General features: G+C 45.0%; 2 protein-coding genes across 3 annotated transcripts in view; one reads left to right on the forward strand and one right to left on the reverse strand.

Moving 5' to 3' along the window:
- Positions 1-644: 644 nt before the first annotated feature.
- Positions 645-10528, forward strand: GNG13 (G protein subunit gamma 13). 2 transcript variants are annotated; one of them, XM_033167793.1, is made up of 3 exons: positions 645-706; positions 9223-9369; positions 10284-10528. In XM_033167793.1, exons 2-3 carry the CDS (start codon positions 9272-9274, stop codon positions 10387-10389), a joined length of 204 nt encoding a protein of 67 aa, XP_033023684.1. In that variant the 5' UTR covers positions 645-706; positions 9223-9271; the 3' UTR covers positions 10390-10528. The 2 variants fall into 2 exon arrangements, with proteins under 2 accessions (XP_033023684.1, XP_033023685.1); XM_033167794.1 differs by lacking the exon at positions 645-706 and adding an exon at positions 2482-2567.
- Positions 10529-11493: 965 nt separating this feature from the next.
- Positions 11494-16966, reverse strand: part of CHTF18 (chromosome transmission fidelity factor 18) — a 41439-nt gene continuing 35966 nt past the window's right edge. The window contains exons 21-23 of the mRNA XM_033167694.1: positions 14720-14854; positions 12295-12352; positions 11494-11779 (exon numbers count right to left, since the gene is read on the reverse strand). Of these exons, the coding sequence (XP_033023585.1) occupies positions 11643-11779; positions 12295-12352; positions 14720-14854 (330 nt within the window). The 3' untranslated portion in view covers positions 11494-11642. The remainder of the gene's footprint in view (positions 11780-12294; positions 12353-14719; positions 14855-16966) is intronic.

Here is a 16966-nt window from a genome sequence, read left to right on the forward strand (position 1 = left end):
ATAGTAAGATCTCCCAAAATCCAATAACCCACATCTCAACGTCACTTTGCTGCCACCAAAGCCCCACTCCCCAATCCCTTCTGATAATTGTTTTGAAAAGGCAGCGCTCGGAGATTACACTGATGTCAGAACAGCTTGATAATCTGGTCTTTGGGATCCACTATCACTGACCTCTTTACCATAATAGCCATGTGGTGTCCATGGGGGGGGGGTGTGAGTTTTGACCTGCAGGGTGGAAGGCTCTGGAAGGAAGGTTTTGTGCTGGTGGTGGGGGGGTGATGTTCAGGTCATGACCTACCAGCAAAAGTGTACCAGCAAAAAGCCTTTGCCATCTTGCTTTTTAATTTTTTTTTGCTTTATTTATTGTTCTTATATTCTTAAGATCCTCAAAGGATGTGCATTCCTCTGTGTCCTCACGGGTGAGCATGCCTTCTCCCTTAGAACAGGGGTGGGGAATCTTTTTCAGCCCAAGGGCCACATTACCTCCTAGGCAGCCTCCCAAGGGCCACATGGTGGTGGTGGGTGGGGCCAGAGGCAAAAGTGGCCCCACCCATTTTGCCTTTGTACAGCAAGCGAGATTCTACATGCACCACTTTCCTCCGTCCTGACATGCAGGAGCCATTATCCAAATTCAAGGACATAAATTTCAGTCTTGGCAAAAAAATGCTCTTGAATGGGAAGCTGGGCAAATGGGAGGCTTGGTCAGGTAAAGAGGCCCAGAGCTATCTTATTTATTAACTTTTGTCTTTCCAGAGGGAACTCTGGATGACAAACAGCAAAGCAGTAAAACAATACGATTATGAATAAAATATTTGTAATCTCTCATTTTGCTGCCACAAATTCTGCTTGAACATGAACAAGCCAGTGCCCAGCAGGCAGCCAGAAAAGATACACCACCTGCCTTCAGAGAAATAAAACAAAATATTTAAATAAATAAAATATTTAAAAATGTTAAGAATGCCTAGAAATATTTTAAAACATACCATTACTGTTAGTAATTTCAAGGTCACAGGGAACAGTGACTTTCAGCCATTGAATGCCTCAGTAAATAGGAATACAGGTATTTTTAAATTCCTGCTAAATGTTAGTAATGAGGGAGGGAGGCACACTCAGCTGGGAGGACATTATGGAAATGGGGAGCCACCACCAAGGAGTTCCTTTCATGGCCTGACAGGCTTGATAATACTGGAGGCGCTCTTTCAGGTATTTTGGTCCCCAGCTGTTTAGGACTTTTGTACACCAGTACTAACACTTTGAAAAGGGCCTGGTAGCTTGCTACCCAGTTAGGGAGGCATTCTCAGAAGAACCAGTGGCCCCTGATCCCATTGGGCCAAGCCCCTCGCCAACTCGGCAGCCACATTCTGCATTAGCTGCAGCCTCAAGACCGTCTTCAAGGGCAGCCCCATGCACAGGGGGTAATCTTTCATAATAGGGCACCCTGTGTGAGGCCAAAATTTGGTGCTCCCAAACGGATCTTCTCAATTTTGCGCCCCCTCGGTCCAGTGCCGTGTGAGGGAACCACCCTCGCCGCCATAAATCTGGTGCTGGCCATGTTGGACGCATTATTTAAATCCTTTAGGAGGGGGGGTGATGCTCTTCTGATGCTCCCAGAGGTTAAGATCAGCGAAGAGGGCGCTCTTGACAGTTCCTCTGCCCTCATAAGTAGTCTGGGAGAGGGCCTTCTCTGTGGCTTCATATGATGCCCTACCTAAAATGTGTGTTTTCAGAGCCCGCCCTATTCCTGTGACAGATCTGTTTTAACTTATTAATTCTGGATTTTAAATTTTTGCAACCCACCCTGGAAAAACAACAACAACAACAACAACAACAACAACAACAACAACAACAACAACAAATTAATTGGCCTAGAGCCAATCCCCTACCATGAAGGTGATTGGATTTGTTTGTTTGTTTGTTTACTAGGCCTAAGTAGGTGCACCAGAAATAGTGATATATAACACCTGTTTCGCTTTTGCGCACAGTGTGCATCTTTAGGTGTTCCTCACCCATCCCTCCAGGCCCCAGGGATGCAATTAAGGTGCTGTTCTTAAGAGAGGGGAAGAGGTATCTATGGCAGCCCAAGCATCCTTTGGCTCCATCCCGATCCCTCTAATGAGACGGCCGCCTCAGCACCTTCACCCCATGGCTTCGTTTCAGCAGAACCTGTTGTAAGAGGGCATTTGGAGCAATCGCTACCCTTGGAAGACAAAGGGTGCACTTTCTCTTTCTCAGCTTATCTGGGCTCCAAGCTGCTAAACAGAGCACCCGCGGGAGGGAGGAGGCTACGGGGAGGGGGGGATTTCTCATTATCCCTGTTCTTTCCCTTTTTGGAGGCAGCTGGGCGGACTTTAATAGATTACATTCAGGATTTCAGATTGTTAACAGCAACGGAGGGCTCTGCTTGGAGAGGCGAACGTACGGCTGAAAGTCCTGGGAAGCTGTTTGGAGCCTTTTTTTTTTTTTTAGGTGGACACAATCTTCTTCAGTGGGGAAAATCTTCCTTTCGAAAAGAAAAATAACAAACACACAACTTTCCCCCCTTTTAAGCCCATACTGCTTCTTCCAAGGTAGGTTGCTGGTTTCGACTTCTTTTATTAATAAAACATCATGCCAAATAGATGGGGTGAATATTTCTGGTTACAAAAAAAAAAAAAAAAAATGGGATTAGTTTTCACCTCCAGACCACAAAGCCTTTCCCCATCTCTCCTCTTACAAATATATGACTTTTTATCATCATTTTGCTGAATCCAGCCAAATTTTACTCAGAGTCGTTACACTGAAATCAATGAATCTAAGCTAGTTGTGTATTAATTTCAGTGCATCTACTCTGAGTAGGGATAACATTGGATGTGGCCCATTGACTGGAAATTAATGATAATTAAAGGGAACTTCCATGTCTAGGAGTAGTATACCTTTTGAGTATCAAGATGCTGGGGGAGGGCGGGCAAGCAAGAGCAGGTAGCTGCCACCTTCATGCTTCCAGAGACAGCTAGTAGTTGGAACATGGGAAGCTGCCTTATGCCAAGTCAGATGGCTGGTTCATCTAGTGTTTTCTACACTGACTGGCAGTGGCTCCCCACAAATTTAGGCAGGAGTCTTTTCACTGGAGATGCTGAGGATTGAACCTGGGACCATCTGATGCTCTACCATTGAGCTAAAGGATGTACCGGTATGTGTATTGCTGGCCTGGTTAACGGAGAGGGATGTTACTATTGAAAAAGGAACTTATTTCTGCTTGGCGTCTTTTAAGCAATGCTGATAATTATTTTTACTTTAAAATATGTACCATCTTTTCCAAACAACAAAATGGTGCTCATTCCTATGCCAGTTGGTGTTTAGCAGCAGAAGAAATCCCCATTTTTATCCATGTAGATGTGATGGTGTTGTTTTTTAAGTGAGTTTAAAATGAAAAATTGCACATATTTCTCAGGGTTGGCAGATGCTTCTTTTCCTTTTTTGTGTGTGTTCTGGCATATCAGGAATGTAGAAGCAGCTGTAAATCATGGAATTATGGGTGAATGATGAAATGTTCAGTGTGTGCACATGACTGTCTTACAGGGAGGCCCAGTAAAACCAGTAAGTCCAGGTTAGAAAACCCCCTAGATGCTCTGCTGTTCTAGAGCAAGATCTAGACTCCTCCACCATGCCACACAACCAGAGACTGGATCCCGGGATGTGCCCCAGGATCTACTGCAGCCCCAGAGAATAGCATCTGGGGAGGGCGCCTGAAATTCACTGTCCTGTGTGGATTCATTTGAGCTCTTAAAGCTTGTTTGTTTTTCAACTGTTCCTTTGCCCAGAGGGAGATGAAACGCAATGGACTAGCTGCGTTGGCACGGCCAACTGATGCACTCAAGGTCCCCGATGCTCTGGTGTTTGTTATGGAGGATGTTGTGCTGGGCATGGATCTGCTAATCTTGGGTTAGCTTGACACTTGGGTGGAGTCCGGACTCCAGTTTTGGGCATAAAGCATTTGATCCATGGTTTCCAGCTGGGAGTCTCTCCCAGCCCTGCCTGGAGATGACGTTTGGGATTGCAACTGGAACTTTTGCATGTGCAGAGCTGGTGCTGTACTACTGAACTAAGATCCCAGTCCTCATGGTTCTGAATAAAGGGACAATTTAAATAGGAACATAGGAAGTCACCATATACTGAGTTGCACCAACTTGCCCAGTTTTGTGAACACTGACTGGTAGAGGCCCTCCAGGGTCTTAGCCTGGAGCCTTTCCTCAGCCTTCCCCAGATATGCCAGGGATTAAATCGGGGACCCTCTGCATGCAGAACAAGTGCTCTGCCACTGAGCTAAAATTGCAGTCCTCATGGACCTGCAACCTTCTGCATGCAAAGCACCCGTTCCATCATTGAGCTTACCACCCTTTTCCAGAAGAAATGGACTTGGCTGTGCCTAATGAGGAGTTGTAGTCCAAAATCATTTGGAGGGCACCAGGTTGGGGGAGACTGCCTTAGATGGTTGGGCTTATATCCACCTAAGTTAGGCACAGCATAGACCCTTTGAAATTACTGGACTTGCTAATCATGGCCAGTAATTTCAGTGGGACTACAGTGCTTAGAAATAACTTTGGGTACAACCTGATGTCCTTCTCCTTAGCAGATGTGACGCAGCATCTCTCTTGACCTGATAGCTTTTCATACTATTCAAATTGCAATCAAATCAGACCCGGAGATTGCTTAGTTAAATGGCAATGTGTGTAATGCATGCAAAGCGGCAGCCTTTTCAAGCCTTGGTGTGAGAGGGCTGAGTTTCTACAGGGCAGGAGCTGGACTGCTAAGGTAGGTGTTTGTTCTCTGTTCACCCCTGCAAATATCTAGCCATTGAGACAGTCCATACCTGTCCAGAATCAGGTTTTTATAAAATTTATGATCTGTTTATTTCATAAGATAGTTTCTCATTTGTCTAGTCTTACAGTAAGTTTGGTTTGAGAATTTTTTTTAAAGCATGTGAAAAACATTCGGCATTTTAGTGCAAATTTCTCTCATCATGCATGTTTGTATGCAATTCGGCCGAAATATACACATTTTGAAAAGCAACTTCCCCTAATGTATATCCTTTGCATGCTGCATGCATTATTATGTACACTTTAGCTGAGCTAGGGAATCAGGATTGTTTTCAAATTCTTCCTGAAAGTTGATAACGATGGTGACACCTCATTAGGAAGGGCAGTTCACAACCGGAGAATTGCCATTGAAAAGATCCTGTCATGGGTCAATTATGAAAGACATATTTGCAGAAGCAGATAGCAAGGAGACCTTAGCTGCAATATTGCTGGCATAGGCTCTCTCCTCTCCTCTCCTTGCCTGTTCCCAACCCCACCCTGTGCCAGTGAAAACTCTAGAGTTGGGAAAACAGCAGCTGTGCTTGAACGTAGTATGTGGCCTTTCAGATTTAATTATGACTCTGTGGTTTTAGACATCGAACATACATCGGTGTCACTTGCCCTTTTTGGAGGCTTCCTGGCCAATACATTAGTTAGAAAGAAATGCATTTCTGGTGGTTCCCTTCAGATGTTTTGGACTACAGCAATGAGTCCCATGTGCTGGCTGGAACAGATGGGTTTTGTGATCCAGAACTTCTGGAAGGTATCACGTTGGATAAGACCTTAGTGTTATCAATGGATTCAATAGGTGGACCCTCTGTTAAAAGACAGGTATAGAATCATAGAATTGTAGAGTTGGAAGGGACCCTCATGATCATCTTAGTCCACCCTCTGCAACGCAGGAATAAGCAGCTGCCCCATACGGGGATCAAACCTGCGACCTTGGCATTATCAACACCACACTCTAACCAACTGTTACTTAATTCAGTAATTTATAAATGTGAATAACAGTAATATGAACACAGATGCCCTTTGGGAGATAGCTCTGGTGTGTTATACCCAACTCAGAGTCGACCCATTAAAGTACATAAACCTAGGCTGGCCATGCCCATTATTTTAATGGGTCTACTCTGCATAACATCAACACTGGTGACAACCCATACTTAGCAGGAAATGGCACCCCAAAGGATGTATTTTTCATCCCTGATCACAGAGCCAAAACCATCTTAAAAATAATAATGAAATATTAACCCATTGAAGTTAATCAACATGACCAACATTCATTTCAGTGGGTCTGCTCTGAGTAGGATTCCTTAATGTACAGCCTCCCATTGATTAAGGAAGTAGTAAACCAATGAATCAAATTTCCATTGATAAACCAGCCAACAAAAGCTGCTCAGGCAGAACTGTTTGGCCAACAACTTGCAGTGTGTGGCTGTATTAAACTGTGCCCCCTAAAAACAAACTGGCAATGTGTTGGTTTTGTGGAGCTTAGCCCCCTCCCCTTCCCCCCAACTTTCGTTCACCATCAACCACAATCCTGCCAAACAGCGATTTGCTTAGGGATTTAATCTCTCATTTCCATCAAGCCAGCAACAGCTGCTTGCTCTCTCCCCCTCCCCTTCCTCAGACCCTCCTGCGGGAGACAGCATTTAGAAGGATTTGTTAGTTAAATGATAATGCCACGAGATAAAACTATGCAAATCATAGGATGGGGGTTGGGGGGTTGGGAAGCATCACTTTCCCATAAGCCTGGCCCCACAGCCTACTTTGAAATACTGCGTATGCTGGGGCCATCCCCAGATAGATAGCTCCAACCTCAAAGGGCTTCCCAGCTCTGGATTTCAGAGTCATCACCAGGGACTCTCACACTCACCCCACAGAATTAATTGGAAAGGAGACATATTCGACTCCTTGTCCAATAGTGACTGCCAGGCTCTGCAAGTGCAGCAAAAGAACACACTTCCAGAGAAACTTTGCTTTGACTTTTATTTTTAATAGATCCATTTTCCTAGACCTAATAAAAACTGGTTTCTCAAATTCCATTTGCTTGTGCCCACAGCCAATGAGAGGCTGTGAGAGCCATTGCTGAATGAGGATCTCAGTGGAGGGTTTAGAGAGTGGCTTTCAGGGACCAAGGCAGCTCCTTGCCCCATAACTAAACTAACTTTTGCCATTTAACGCTATGCAAACAATGTCTAGTTTACTAAATGTATGCAGGGCCCAGCACTCACTCTTGGGAGGCAGATTATGTTTTAAAATACACATAGTCCTGCCTTTAATCTGGGACAAAAGTCTCATGCTAGCTTTCCCCAGGAGTTCCTTTGTTTTTTTGAATTGAGGGCCCTGGAAAATCTCTTCTCTGTACAATTTAAAGCAGGAGTGGGGAATTTCAGGCCCAGGAGTCGAATCTGGCCCTCCAGATTTCTCTATCCGGCGCTTTGGACTCTCTCCAGGCCACGCCCCGCACTCTCCTTTCTTCACATCCTCCTTGAGTGTTTTTGCCTGGCTGGAACATGCCCTTGAACTCTTGACGGTGTCTCTTGCTTGTCTGGATTGAGAATAGAGATGTATCTGATCCCCACTCCTGGTTTAAAGGCATAGGAACTCTTTTGCTGGGCATTTGCCCGCCCTCTCAAACAGCCCCTCCCCCAAATCCACCAGGCATAGGACAGCCATCTCTGACCTGAAAGAAACCCACTTAGCACTGTTAGACTTGGTGTGATTAGCATAAATGTAATAAGTGAGATCATAGGAAATCTCTCATGGGATGGGAGAGAGCTTGACCTGCTGAAGTTATAGTGCCAAAGGCTTGTGGAGATGCAGAACCAGGGCAACCTCAAAGGGAGATTGTCATCAGAGGTAGGAAAGGCACCTGCTACATCTGCCGTATTTCCACTTGTCAGCTTGCCCACAGCAACAGGCACAGACTCCTGTGGTTACCATATATACGGTCATGAAAGATGATGTAGAACAGGCATAGGCAAACTCCAGCCCTCCAGATGTTTGGGACTACAATTCCCATCATCCCTGACCACTGGTACTGTTAGCTAGGGATAATGGGAACTGTAGTCCCAAACATCTGGAGTTTGCCTATGCCTGACGTAGAATAATAGAATTGCAGAGTTGGAGGGGGACCCCAAGAGTCATCTAGTCCAACCCCCTGCAATGCAGAACCTAAGGCAGCCTGTACCAGCTTGATGCCCTCCAGATGTTCAGGACCACATCTCTTGCCCCTCCCAATTTTATTTTAAAATTTATTTTTTGAGCTTTTATTTTTGTTTTGTTGCTTCCTCTTTTTGTCTGTGTTTTTGTGGGAGGGTAGAGGTTTTTTCTGCTTTTGTGGGTGTGATGGCGGAGGATCTGAGCAGCACCAGTTTTTCCTTTTGTGAAATGGGTGTATTGTGATGGATTCAGGGGCACTGAGCTCAGAAGGCTGACTGGAAAGAAATTTTATCTCAGAGGGGGGAAGGTACCTTCCTAGGGCCGACATTTCAACGTGTGGTTGTGTTGGAAGCAGCAGATGTTTTAGGATGGTTTTGCAAACTGACCCACATCCAGTCCTCCCCCATCAGTGCTTGGTGAAGCAAAGTATATGCAAAGGCAAGATCCAACATGGCCATTAGTGCCAATTTCCCTGGTGCATCAATTGTGGGTGTTAACACCTCCTGTTCCCTCTCTAGAGCTGTCCTTTGAAAACATACTCACTGATTTTCCCTGAGAAAAGTTTTACTTGATGCAAAGTCAGGCTATTTTACTTGATCAGCAGGCAGCCCGCCCTAGAGACAACTTGGACCAATTATTATTTTTAGTTCTATCTTTCTGTAGCTGGCATTAGTCCCTTTGTAGCAAACTCAGGTGCCAAGAGCCAACAGGACGCTGGGAAACGTGTGTGCACCGGTGTGGGTTCAGGATTTATCTCATTTTTAGGACATATTATTGAATGCTGTTGCTATGTTTGTTTTTATGTAAACTGTGTATTCTCTCTCTCTCTCTCTCTCTCTCTCTCTCTCTCTCTCTCTCTCTCTCTCTCTCTCTCTCTCTCTAATACAAGCTCTGAGGTTTGCAATATCTATAAGCAATCATAAAAAATAACTTGGGAGTGAGGGAAGAGGAGACTCAAAACACCAAAAAGTCCCGGGAGGGTTGAGTATGCTCAGGAGCAATGCGATGTGTAGTGTTAGTTGGAAAGGAAAGCATGGGTCAAAATCTCTGCCATGAAGCTTGCCTTAGCTCTGTCACTACTTCTTATATTCACAACAGTCCTGCTAAATAGGTTAGGGTAATTTCTTGGCGGGGGGAAGGGGGGGGCTCCAGCATGCACTCCTTGGAAGAAGGACAAACCAGCCAATTAAAATCTACTCACCATTTTTAATTTTCTGCCTAGGTTGACGCTTCTCCTTCTCTGACCCGAACAGCCACCAAGCCACGTCCCCATGGATGAATGGGAAGCCCCTCAGTGGAAGAAGGAAGTCGAAAGCCTTAAGTACCAGCTGGCTTACAAGAGGGAGATGTCCTCAAAAACGATCCCCGAGTGAGTCCACAAACAGCTTCCTCTCTTGCTAGTTCTCTTTCCTACCACCTTATACACACACGTCTAAGTGCATTCCACGTTAGTGGAATCCATCATACTAAGAACATCAGGCTTATCTTAAACCTCCCTCTCAGGTTTCTAGTCCCAGTAGCGACAAAGATAGGCTTGAAATGGAGTGGAAAACACCTAATGTTGGGCACCTGCTTTGAATGTAGATGGTTCAATCCCCAATGGAATCTCCGGGTAGGGTTGGGGCTCTGGCCTGAAACCCTGGAGAGCTGCTGCCGGTCAGTGTGGACAATACTGAGCTGCCAACACCATTGTCCACTGCATCCTTCTCTCTTGAGAAACCCTGGGGGCTGCTGTCCTATGAGAAAGTGGAGACTTTTTAAGTGTCTCTGTCCTCAAAAGTCTCCACTGCCCTCAAAAGTCTAGCTGTTTGTTTCCTGCTAGCAAACTTATTTAAAAGCTACTCAGGAACACGCTTGGCTCTAGAAATACACATCACAGCAAGAGAAATAGATGCAGGCCTGGGATTTTTCTAGGTACCAGAGAAGCTTCAGTTCACAAGCCCACAAGTTTTCATCTATGTAGAGTGCCTCTGGGTACAATAAGATGGAATGTGTTTGGGGTCTCACTGGCCAGCACTCTGCTGTCAACCCAGCTACCTTGTAAAGCTGGTGTACTTAGCCTGTGGACTCTAGATGGTGCTGAACTTCAACTACCCAGCGAGTATGGCTATAGATGATGGGGAGTTATAATTCAGGAGAATTTATTTTTATTTTTTTTAAAAGAAGTTTAAGGGAGAGAAGGACATGAGATTTGGGACCAGGCCCAAGATACTCTGGACTCAGCCAGATGTCGGCTAATACTGCAACGAGGAAAGACCCTCATGTATTCTCTTTCCACCCTAGATTTCTTAAGTGGATAGAAGATGGCATTCCAGAAGATCCATTTCTGAACCCAGAGCTGATGAAGAACAATCCGTGGGTGGAAAAGGGGAAATGCACCATCCTCTAACCCATTGCCTCGCAAAATTTCGTCCACAATGAATAAAAATGGCTTCCTTTTGAGTTACTCAAAATTGCATGAAAACTTAATGTATAAAGTTTTTATTTTAGTTCCTCACGATGGCTAAACTCGCACTTTTACTGCCCCTCCCCCTTTGCTAGCACAGTTGATTTCATATAGTGGCTAATTAAATGTTTCCCTCATTTGTATGATTTGGGCAATGAGGTTTCCCTCATTTGTATGATTTAACCCCCTTCCCCCGGGTTAAAATGGGAGGTGCACTTCAAACCACCGACATACAGATTTCACAGAACAGGCAGCCACCCTCCTTGCAAATGTTGTACAATCAAGTCCATTGCACCCAGCTTTCCCTCCTTTCCCTAGGGAGATAGGGGCTCAGGAATACCTATGTACTTTCTGGAGCAATGGTGATGCTTCTGGGGGGTTCCCTTCTATCCACCAGCTATGCTCTAGGCTGAGTGAGAGAATCCACGTGCATGTAGAATTGCTTCCCTTCTGGCATAATGTCACTGTTCATATGCTGGCAGTGCTGGGTAGCAGAATCAGTGCTGAACGAGGTCTTCCCATCTTGGCAGACGAAGGACACATCTAAGAGTGGATACCCTTTCTCAAGGCATGTCACACTCTGTCCTAGTGGCACACTGGTGTGCCCCTGTTCACCATTTGGGAACAATCACTGAAGATAGTATGGGTGGAAAAGAGACCCCACTATTTTGAATTTTGGCACCACCGTCTGGGAAGATATAGGGACACTGGATGCAGCACAGGATAATAAAATGGTAGAGTTGGGAGGAAAACCAAAAGAATAATCTAATCCAACCCCCTGCAATGCAGGAATCACATCAAAAACTAAGAAAAATTTGCAGCTTTATGAACCCTGTAGTTTCTCTTTCCTATACACCTGCAATTCTTTTTTTTTCTTTTTTGGGTCTTTTGGGGGGGGGGACTTGTAAAGGAAAAACACAAGTTTTATAAAATAATTTTTGATTACTTTAAATACTTTTTTTGTATCTTGTAGGATATACAGTTTTGCAGTTAAAAAAAAAGCTAAGCAAATGTGATAAGGGCTTCTAAGCAAAATAAAGAAAGTGGTACTGTGCATGTCTCAAATTTATTCCTTTCTTTTTATATATAAAACAGGATTCAATACAAAAGCATACATAAACATTTTTGTTCAAAATATCCTTACATGGTACCCACATGCCAGCTGACTCATGTGCTGCCTGCCCACGTTTCAATCACTAGAACAAATCTTTAATGTAAATATTCCTCCGAACTGCATTGGAGACTCCTTCGTTGAACCGGAACCAAATATCGCTCTGCCCAACAGCCTTCCCAATTTGTTTTTCTATTCGGTTTTTCTCAGGTTCCTGATTGGCTGTTGGGAAAGAGAAAGAAAGAAGTAATATTGATGAGGTAGGAATTTTCAGGGATGGGAGCCTGTGGTCCTTCAGATGTTCTTAACCTCCAACTTCCATCAGTCCCAGCCTGCATGACTAATTGTCACGGAAAATGGGAGTTGTAGTCCAACAACATGTGGAGGGCCACAAATGTTCCATTAGTGCTGCAAAGTGATTATGCAACAGACTGAGTGGGGATTTGAACCCAGATCTCCCAGGTCTTAGATCATCACTCTTAACCACTACACTACAGAGGCAAAGCCAGGACAAAGAGGTTCAACCTCAGCATTTGCCCAAAGCTGTATAATGAAGGCACCAGGTGGACCTCTGTGAGGAGGGAGTTCCACAACTTAGGGGCCACCACAGAGAAGGCCCTGTGTGTATGTACCAAGGGAGCTAAACCATCTTCTCTGCTGGCACCATCTATCCATTTCAGTAAGCCCAGTCTCCCTCCCCCTGGTAATGGAAATTTCCTCCCCACCCCAGAACTTACCTGCCGACGGAGAAACATTTTTCTTGACAATTGCACGGCCGAAGAAATCTGTTTCTGGCTGCGGAAAGGAACAGAAGCCATTATGAGACTGCACCATCTACTCCCCACATCACCCACCATTGTTAAAGGCAATCTATCTGCCTGGTTTCCTCAGAAAAGCCCAATGTCACATGGGCACGGAGCTTTGCAAGTTGGCCCGCACAGGATTTCCAGCTTAGCTACAGAATGCGGGTTTACTCTGGGACGTGTTCTGATGCATCTGGAGATATTTGCTCATTGATGATCACCCATGCAAATAGCTACCAGGCAGACCCCATTGTGTTTCCTGGAGAACAACTCTCCAAGCCAAGATTTCTAGCAGACACTGCAAAACCAGCAAAGTATTGCCGAATCCTGGAAGGCTTTAACCTTAATAATTTGGACTGCTGGAATTCAAGGGATTGGCAAATTGCCTTATGGAAAAGGTATCTCATAAACTAAAGGGCAGAGAGCTTGAATGACTATTTTTTTTTAGTATCTGGCATCACTTTATTTATTGTGGCAGCTAGACTGGTGACTGGGAGTGGCCGCCGGGACCACATAACACCGGTCCTGAGAGATCTACATTGGCTCCTAGTATGTTTCCGAGCACAATTCAAAGAGTTGGTGCTGACCTTTAAAGCCCTAAACGGCCTCGGTCCTGTATACCTGAAGGAGCGTCTCCACCCCCATTGTTCAGCCCGGACACTGAGGTCCAGTGCCAAGGGCCTTCTGGTGGTTCCCTCACTCCGAGAAGCAAAGCTACAGGGAACCAGGCAGAGGGCCTTCTCGGTAGTGGCGCCCGCCCTGTGGAACGCCCTCCCATCACAGGTCAAGGAAATAAACAACTACCTGACATTCAGAAAATACCTGAAGGCAGCCCTGTTTAGGGAAGTTTTTAATCTGTGATGTTCTAATGTATTTTAATATTTGTTGGAAGCTGCCCAGAGTGGTTGGGGAGACCAAGCCAGATGGGCAGGGTACAAATAAATTGTTGTTGTTGTTATTATTATTAGAACAGTGAAGTGCATGGACACTCAGCGCCACCAGTATATGTCAATCTCTAGCTCATTTAAGACTACAGAAACTTTATTCTCAATAATGATGGAACTCACAAGTAGAGAGTACAAAGCTTTATAGAGGGAATCTTTGTATTTGTTAATATTTTACTATCCCTTTGGAGCTGCGCTGTATCTTTGTACTTTTGCCCTTCTAGGCTGTGAGGCTTTAAAGTTCAGATTTTTGATTCTTTGGAGGGTTTTTTTTTTGGTTAGGGTTGCACTTTTTTTCTTGGTTAACAAAACAATAAAATATAAAACAAAACAAAAACAAACAAGCCCCCGCCCCCCCAGCAAAGGGATACAGTATCTGGTTTGCAGGCATCACACTACTGTATAACATTGCACAACCGCAAGTGAAGGACCATCCTATACAAGACACGGCAGCAGGCAGCCTCAAAAGAAAGGCTGTATAGCTCAGTGCATCTGCTTTGAATGCAGAAGATCTCCATGTCCGTTTGGGGAGAGGCTCCCTGCCTGAAAGTCTGAAGAACATCCCTCTCAACCAGTCCATGTATACAATACTATGGGGTCTGACTCAGTATAAGGCAGCTTTTTATAGGTTCACCAACCCAGTGGATAAATTAGTTTTATTACCCACACCTCTCCCTAAACTCTGTCCCAGGTACTGTTCTCTTAGTGAAAAAGAACAATACGCAAGAGGTCTGCAACCTGGTTTAAGCCTCGTTGAGAGGGATGTTTGGGATGCAGCATATTCCTGTACCTTCGAGCTGCACCTAGAATCCAGCATTTGCTCTCACGCTAACATAAAAGTGGCCTTGCTGATCTTTACGATCGCCATCCACCAGTCCTCAAGAAGCCACCATCCTGCTTTTACCACAAACCAGCGGACATCAGGACTGCCCCCCCAGTGCAGTGGAGCTGCAGTAATAACCTCCCAGCAGCAGTGCTGCTGCCATTTACTGGGAGGATGGAAAATATGATGTCTGCCAGGTGGAGGTTGTGCGGGTGGCACCAGTCGGACTGCTGCATTGGCTCCACCACTGCACCTGCGCAGCCCGGACCTCGTCACTGCTGCTTGAGGGTTTGAGCTCCACACTGGGCAAAAGATTCATGCACTGCAGTGGGTTGGATTAGAGGGACTTTGTGGTCCGTTCCAACTCGGCAATTCTAGGACTAGGCAGCAAACAGAAGAAAGGAGAGCTTCACACATGCACTGGGACAAGACCCGGCAGAATTGCTGCACTGAAGACAGGGCCCTTTCTCAACTTTGCGAGACAGAAACACAGCAAAGAGAATGAGGCGCAAGCTGACAGGCTGCGCTGGCACTGCAAGTTGCCCTGTGCTACGTCCCCCTGCAGCCTGCACTCCTTGGACGCTGCCCTCACCTTCTCCTCAAATGTGGCTCTCTTCACAATCTGGTCGAGACGCTGTTTGTGGTTCCGCACTCTGGATTCGGGCAGTGCCGGCTCATGGCTTGCTTTGTGGTTGCCTTCTTTCGGGAGCAAAGTTGTCTCCATTGCCTGTGGGGAAGATGGAAGACAAGCAGAGAAGCGTTAAGTTAATTTATTGTATTTATCTGGAGAATCTTTCTGTATCTCTTTTCAGTTCTGTTGAGGTGCTTTACGTATTATGTATTCATCACGTTCACACCCCACTTTTTCCTTCGGGGAGCTCAAGGTAGCGTGCATGGTTCCATTTCATCCTCACAACTCTGTGAAGTAGGTTAGGCTGAAAGATGGCACCAGACCAGCCAGCGAGCTTCACAGTGGAATGAAGATTTGAATCCTGGTCTCCTGGGTTCTAGGATAACATTCTAACCACTATTCATTCATTCATTCATTCATTCATTCATTCATTCATTCTCTCTCGCTCGCTCTCTCTCTGTCTGTCTGTTTGTCTCTCTTTCTCTCTCACACACAATCTACATAATCAATAAATTCCAATGATTGAAACAAAGCCAGAAAAGCAAGAAAAAATGAAACTGCAAAATCAACACCAGGCCCCATTATGGACTATTCTGCTCACCATAGTTTCCTAGTTTGGCTGTAACAGAAAGCTATGGTTAACTGCTGCTTCCTGGCTTGTTTACTCTACTTGCAGAGAGGGAGGAAAAAAACAGCTACGTTTTGATGCATGAAGTTTGTGCATATCTTGGCTTATCATAAGAAGCCAGACTTCACCAGCCTGGTGCCCTCCAGATGCTTTGGAGTACAACTACTATCAGCTCCAGTATTATATGGCTGTCTTGGCCAGGGCTGATGTCGTCTCAAACAACAACCAAGATTTGATTGTCCAAAAGCAGCTGGTCTCTTATTCTTTTCCCTTTAAAGTTTTAGAATTCTAAAATACCATTCAATATGGTCAAATAATTTTTCCATAAGTTTTTTCTTTCTTAAGAATCACGTTTTTTTATTCTCTCTTTCCCTTTCTTGTACAGTGGAACCTCGGGTTGCGGACGTAATCCGTGACAGAGGCATGTCTGCAACCTGCAGCGTTCACATCCTGAAGTGCTGCGTCTGCGCAGGCACCGGTGTGATTTGGCATTTCTGTGCATGCGGCGAAACCCAGAAGTAACTGTTCCGGTACTTCTGGGTTTCCTGCAGTCCGCAACCCGAAAATACGTAACGTGAAGCGTCTGTAACATGAGGTATGACTGTATTTTAAAAAATACATTCGTCTATTATTTTATTTCCTTTTGTGCTATATTAATTCTTCCCTTATCAGCCAGCCCATATGAAACCTAATTAAACCTGCAATCCCACAGCCTGCTTAATTAGCAAGGCTGTTTGTATTCTACATTTAAAAAAGGAAACAGCAACAAGGAAAGCTCAGCTCTGCAGCCTGTATAAATTATGCAAATCTACAAATTTTCTCATTTTGCAAATCAGGGGAGTCATTCCGCAAGAGAGGGAGCTACACAGAGTCCCAGCCACTGATAGTCTTACTGAAGCAAGTCTTGTCTTCAGAGATTTCAGGAACCATTTGGTACACAATTTCCAGCAACTCACTGCAGCCATGAAGACTAGAAACTCAACAGATGTCGAAGATTCTCAGACAGCTTAATGTTGGATGTATCAGCAGAAGTCACGCTGCACAACACAGCCGTGGCTGCCAGTTTGTACACCAGCATTGCACATTAGGAACAAAAAAGCAAACACTCTGGGGTGTGTGTGTGTGCATCATTCACTGCATCTTGGCATAAGAAGTCTATCAACACCCAAAACACAGAGACCCGTATGATTCAAAAAGCTTGCATTGTGTATTTTAATAAGTAGCTGGCCCAGATACTCAATTAGTCTTTGACTCCTTGTTCCCTGGGGCGTTTGCCGAGAAGTACCTTTGAGCCCATTTGGTCTCTGCAATTCCATAATTGCTACAAGCAACTATTTCCAGTTTTCCTCACTATTGGCTAACAGTATATTTAGATATCTGGTCTTGGACAAGGAAATGCCACCCTCTAGGGGACAGAAGCTTACAATGCTCTCTTCCATCATCATGATAATTTGACAGTAGATTCTCCTCTGTTGGAGGTTTTTAAACAAAGTTTGATGGCCATCTGCCAGGGATTCTTGAGCCGTGATTCCTGCATTGCAGGTGGTTGGATTAGATCAGTGTTTTTCAACCACTGTTCC

This window comes from Lacerta agilis, chromosome 13, assembly GCF_009819535.1.
Source record: "Lacerta agilis isolate rLacAgi1 chromosome 13, rLacAgi1.pri, whole genome shotgun sequence".
In the NCBI taxonomy this organism is placed as follows: domain Eukaryota; kingdom Metazoa; phylum Chordata; class Lepidosauria; order Squamata; family Lacertidae; genus Lacerta; species Lacerta agilis.

What these genes read in the sequence shown, in the direction of transcription:
- GNG13 (XM_033167793.1), top strand. Translation starts at nt 9,272, where the DNA reads ATGGATGAATGGGAAGCCCCTCAGTGGAAGAAGGAAGTCGAAAGCCTT. An exon ending in TCCTCAAAAACGATCCCCGA is followed by an intron (nt 9,370 to 10,283) that starts GTGAGTCCACAA and finishes TTTCCACCCTAG; the next exon opens with ATTTCTTAAGTGGATAGAAG.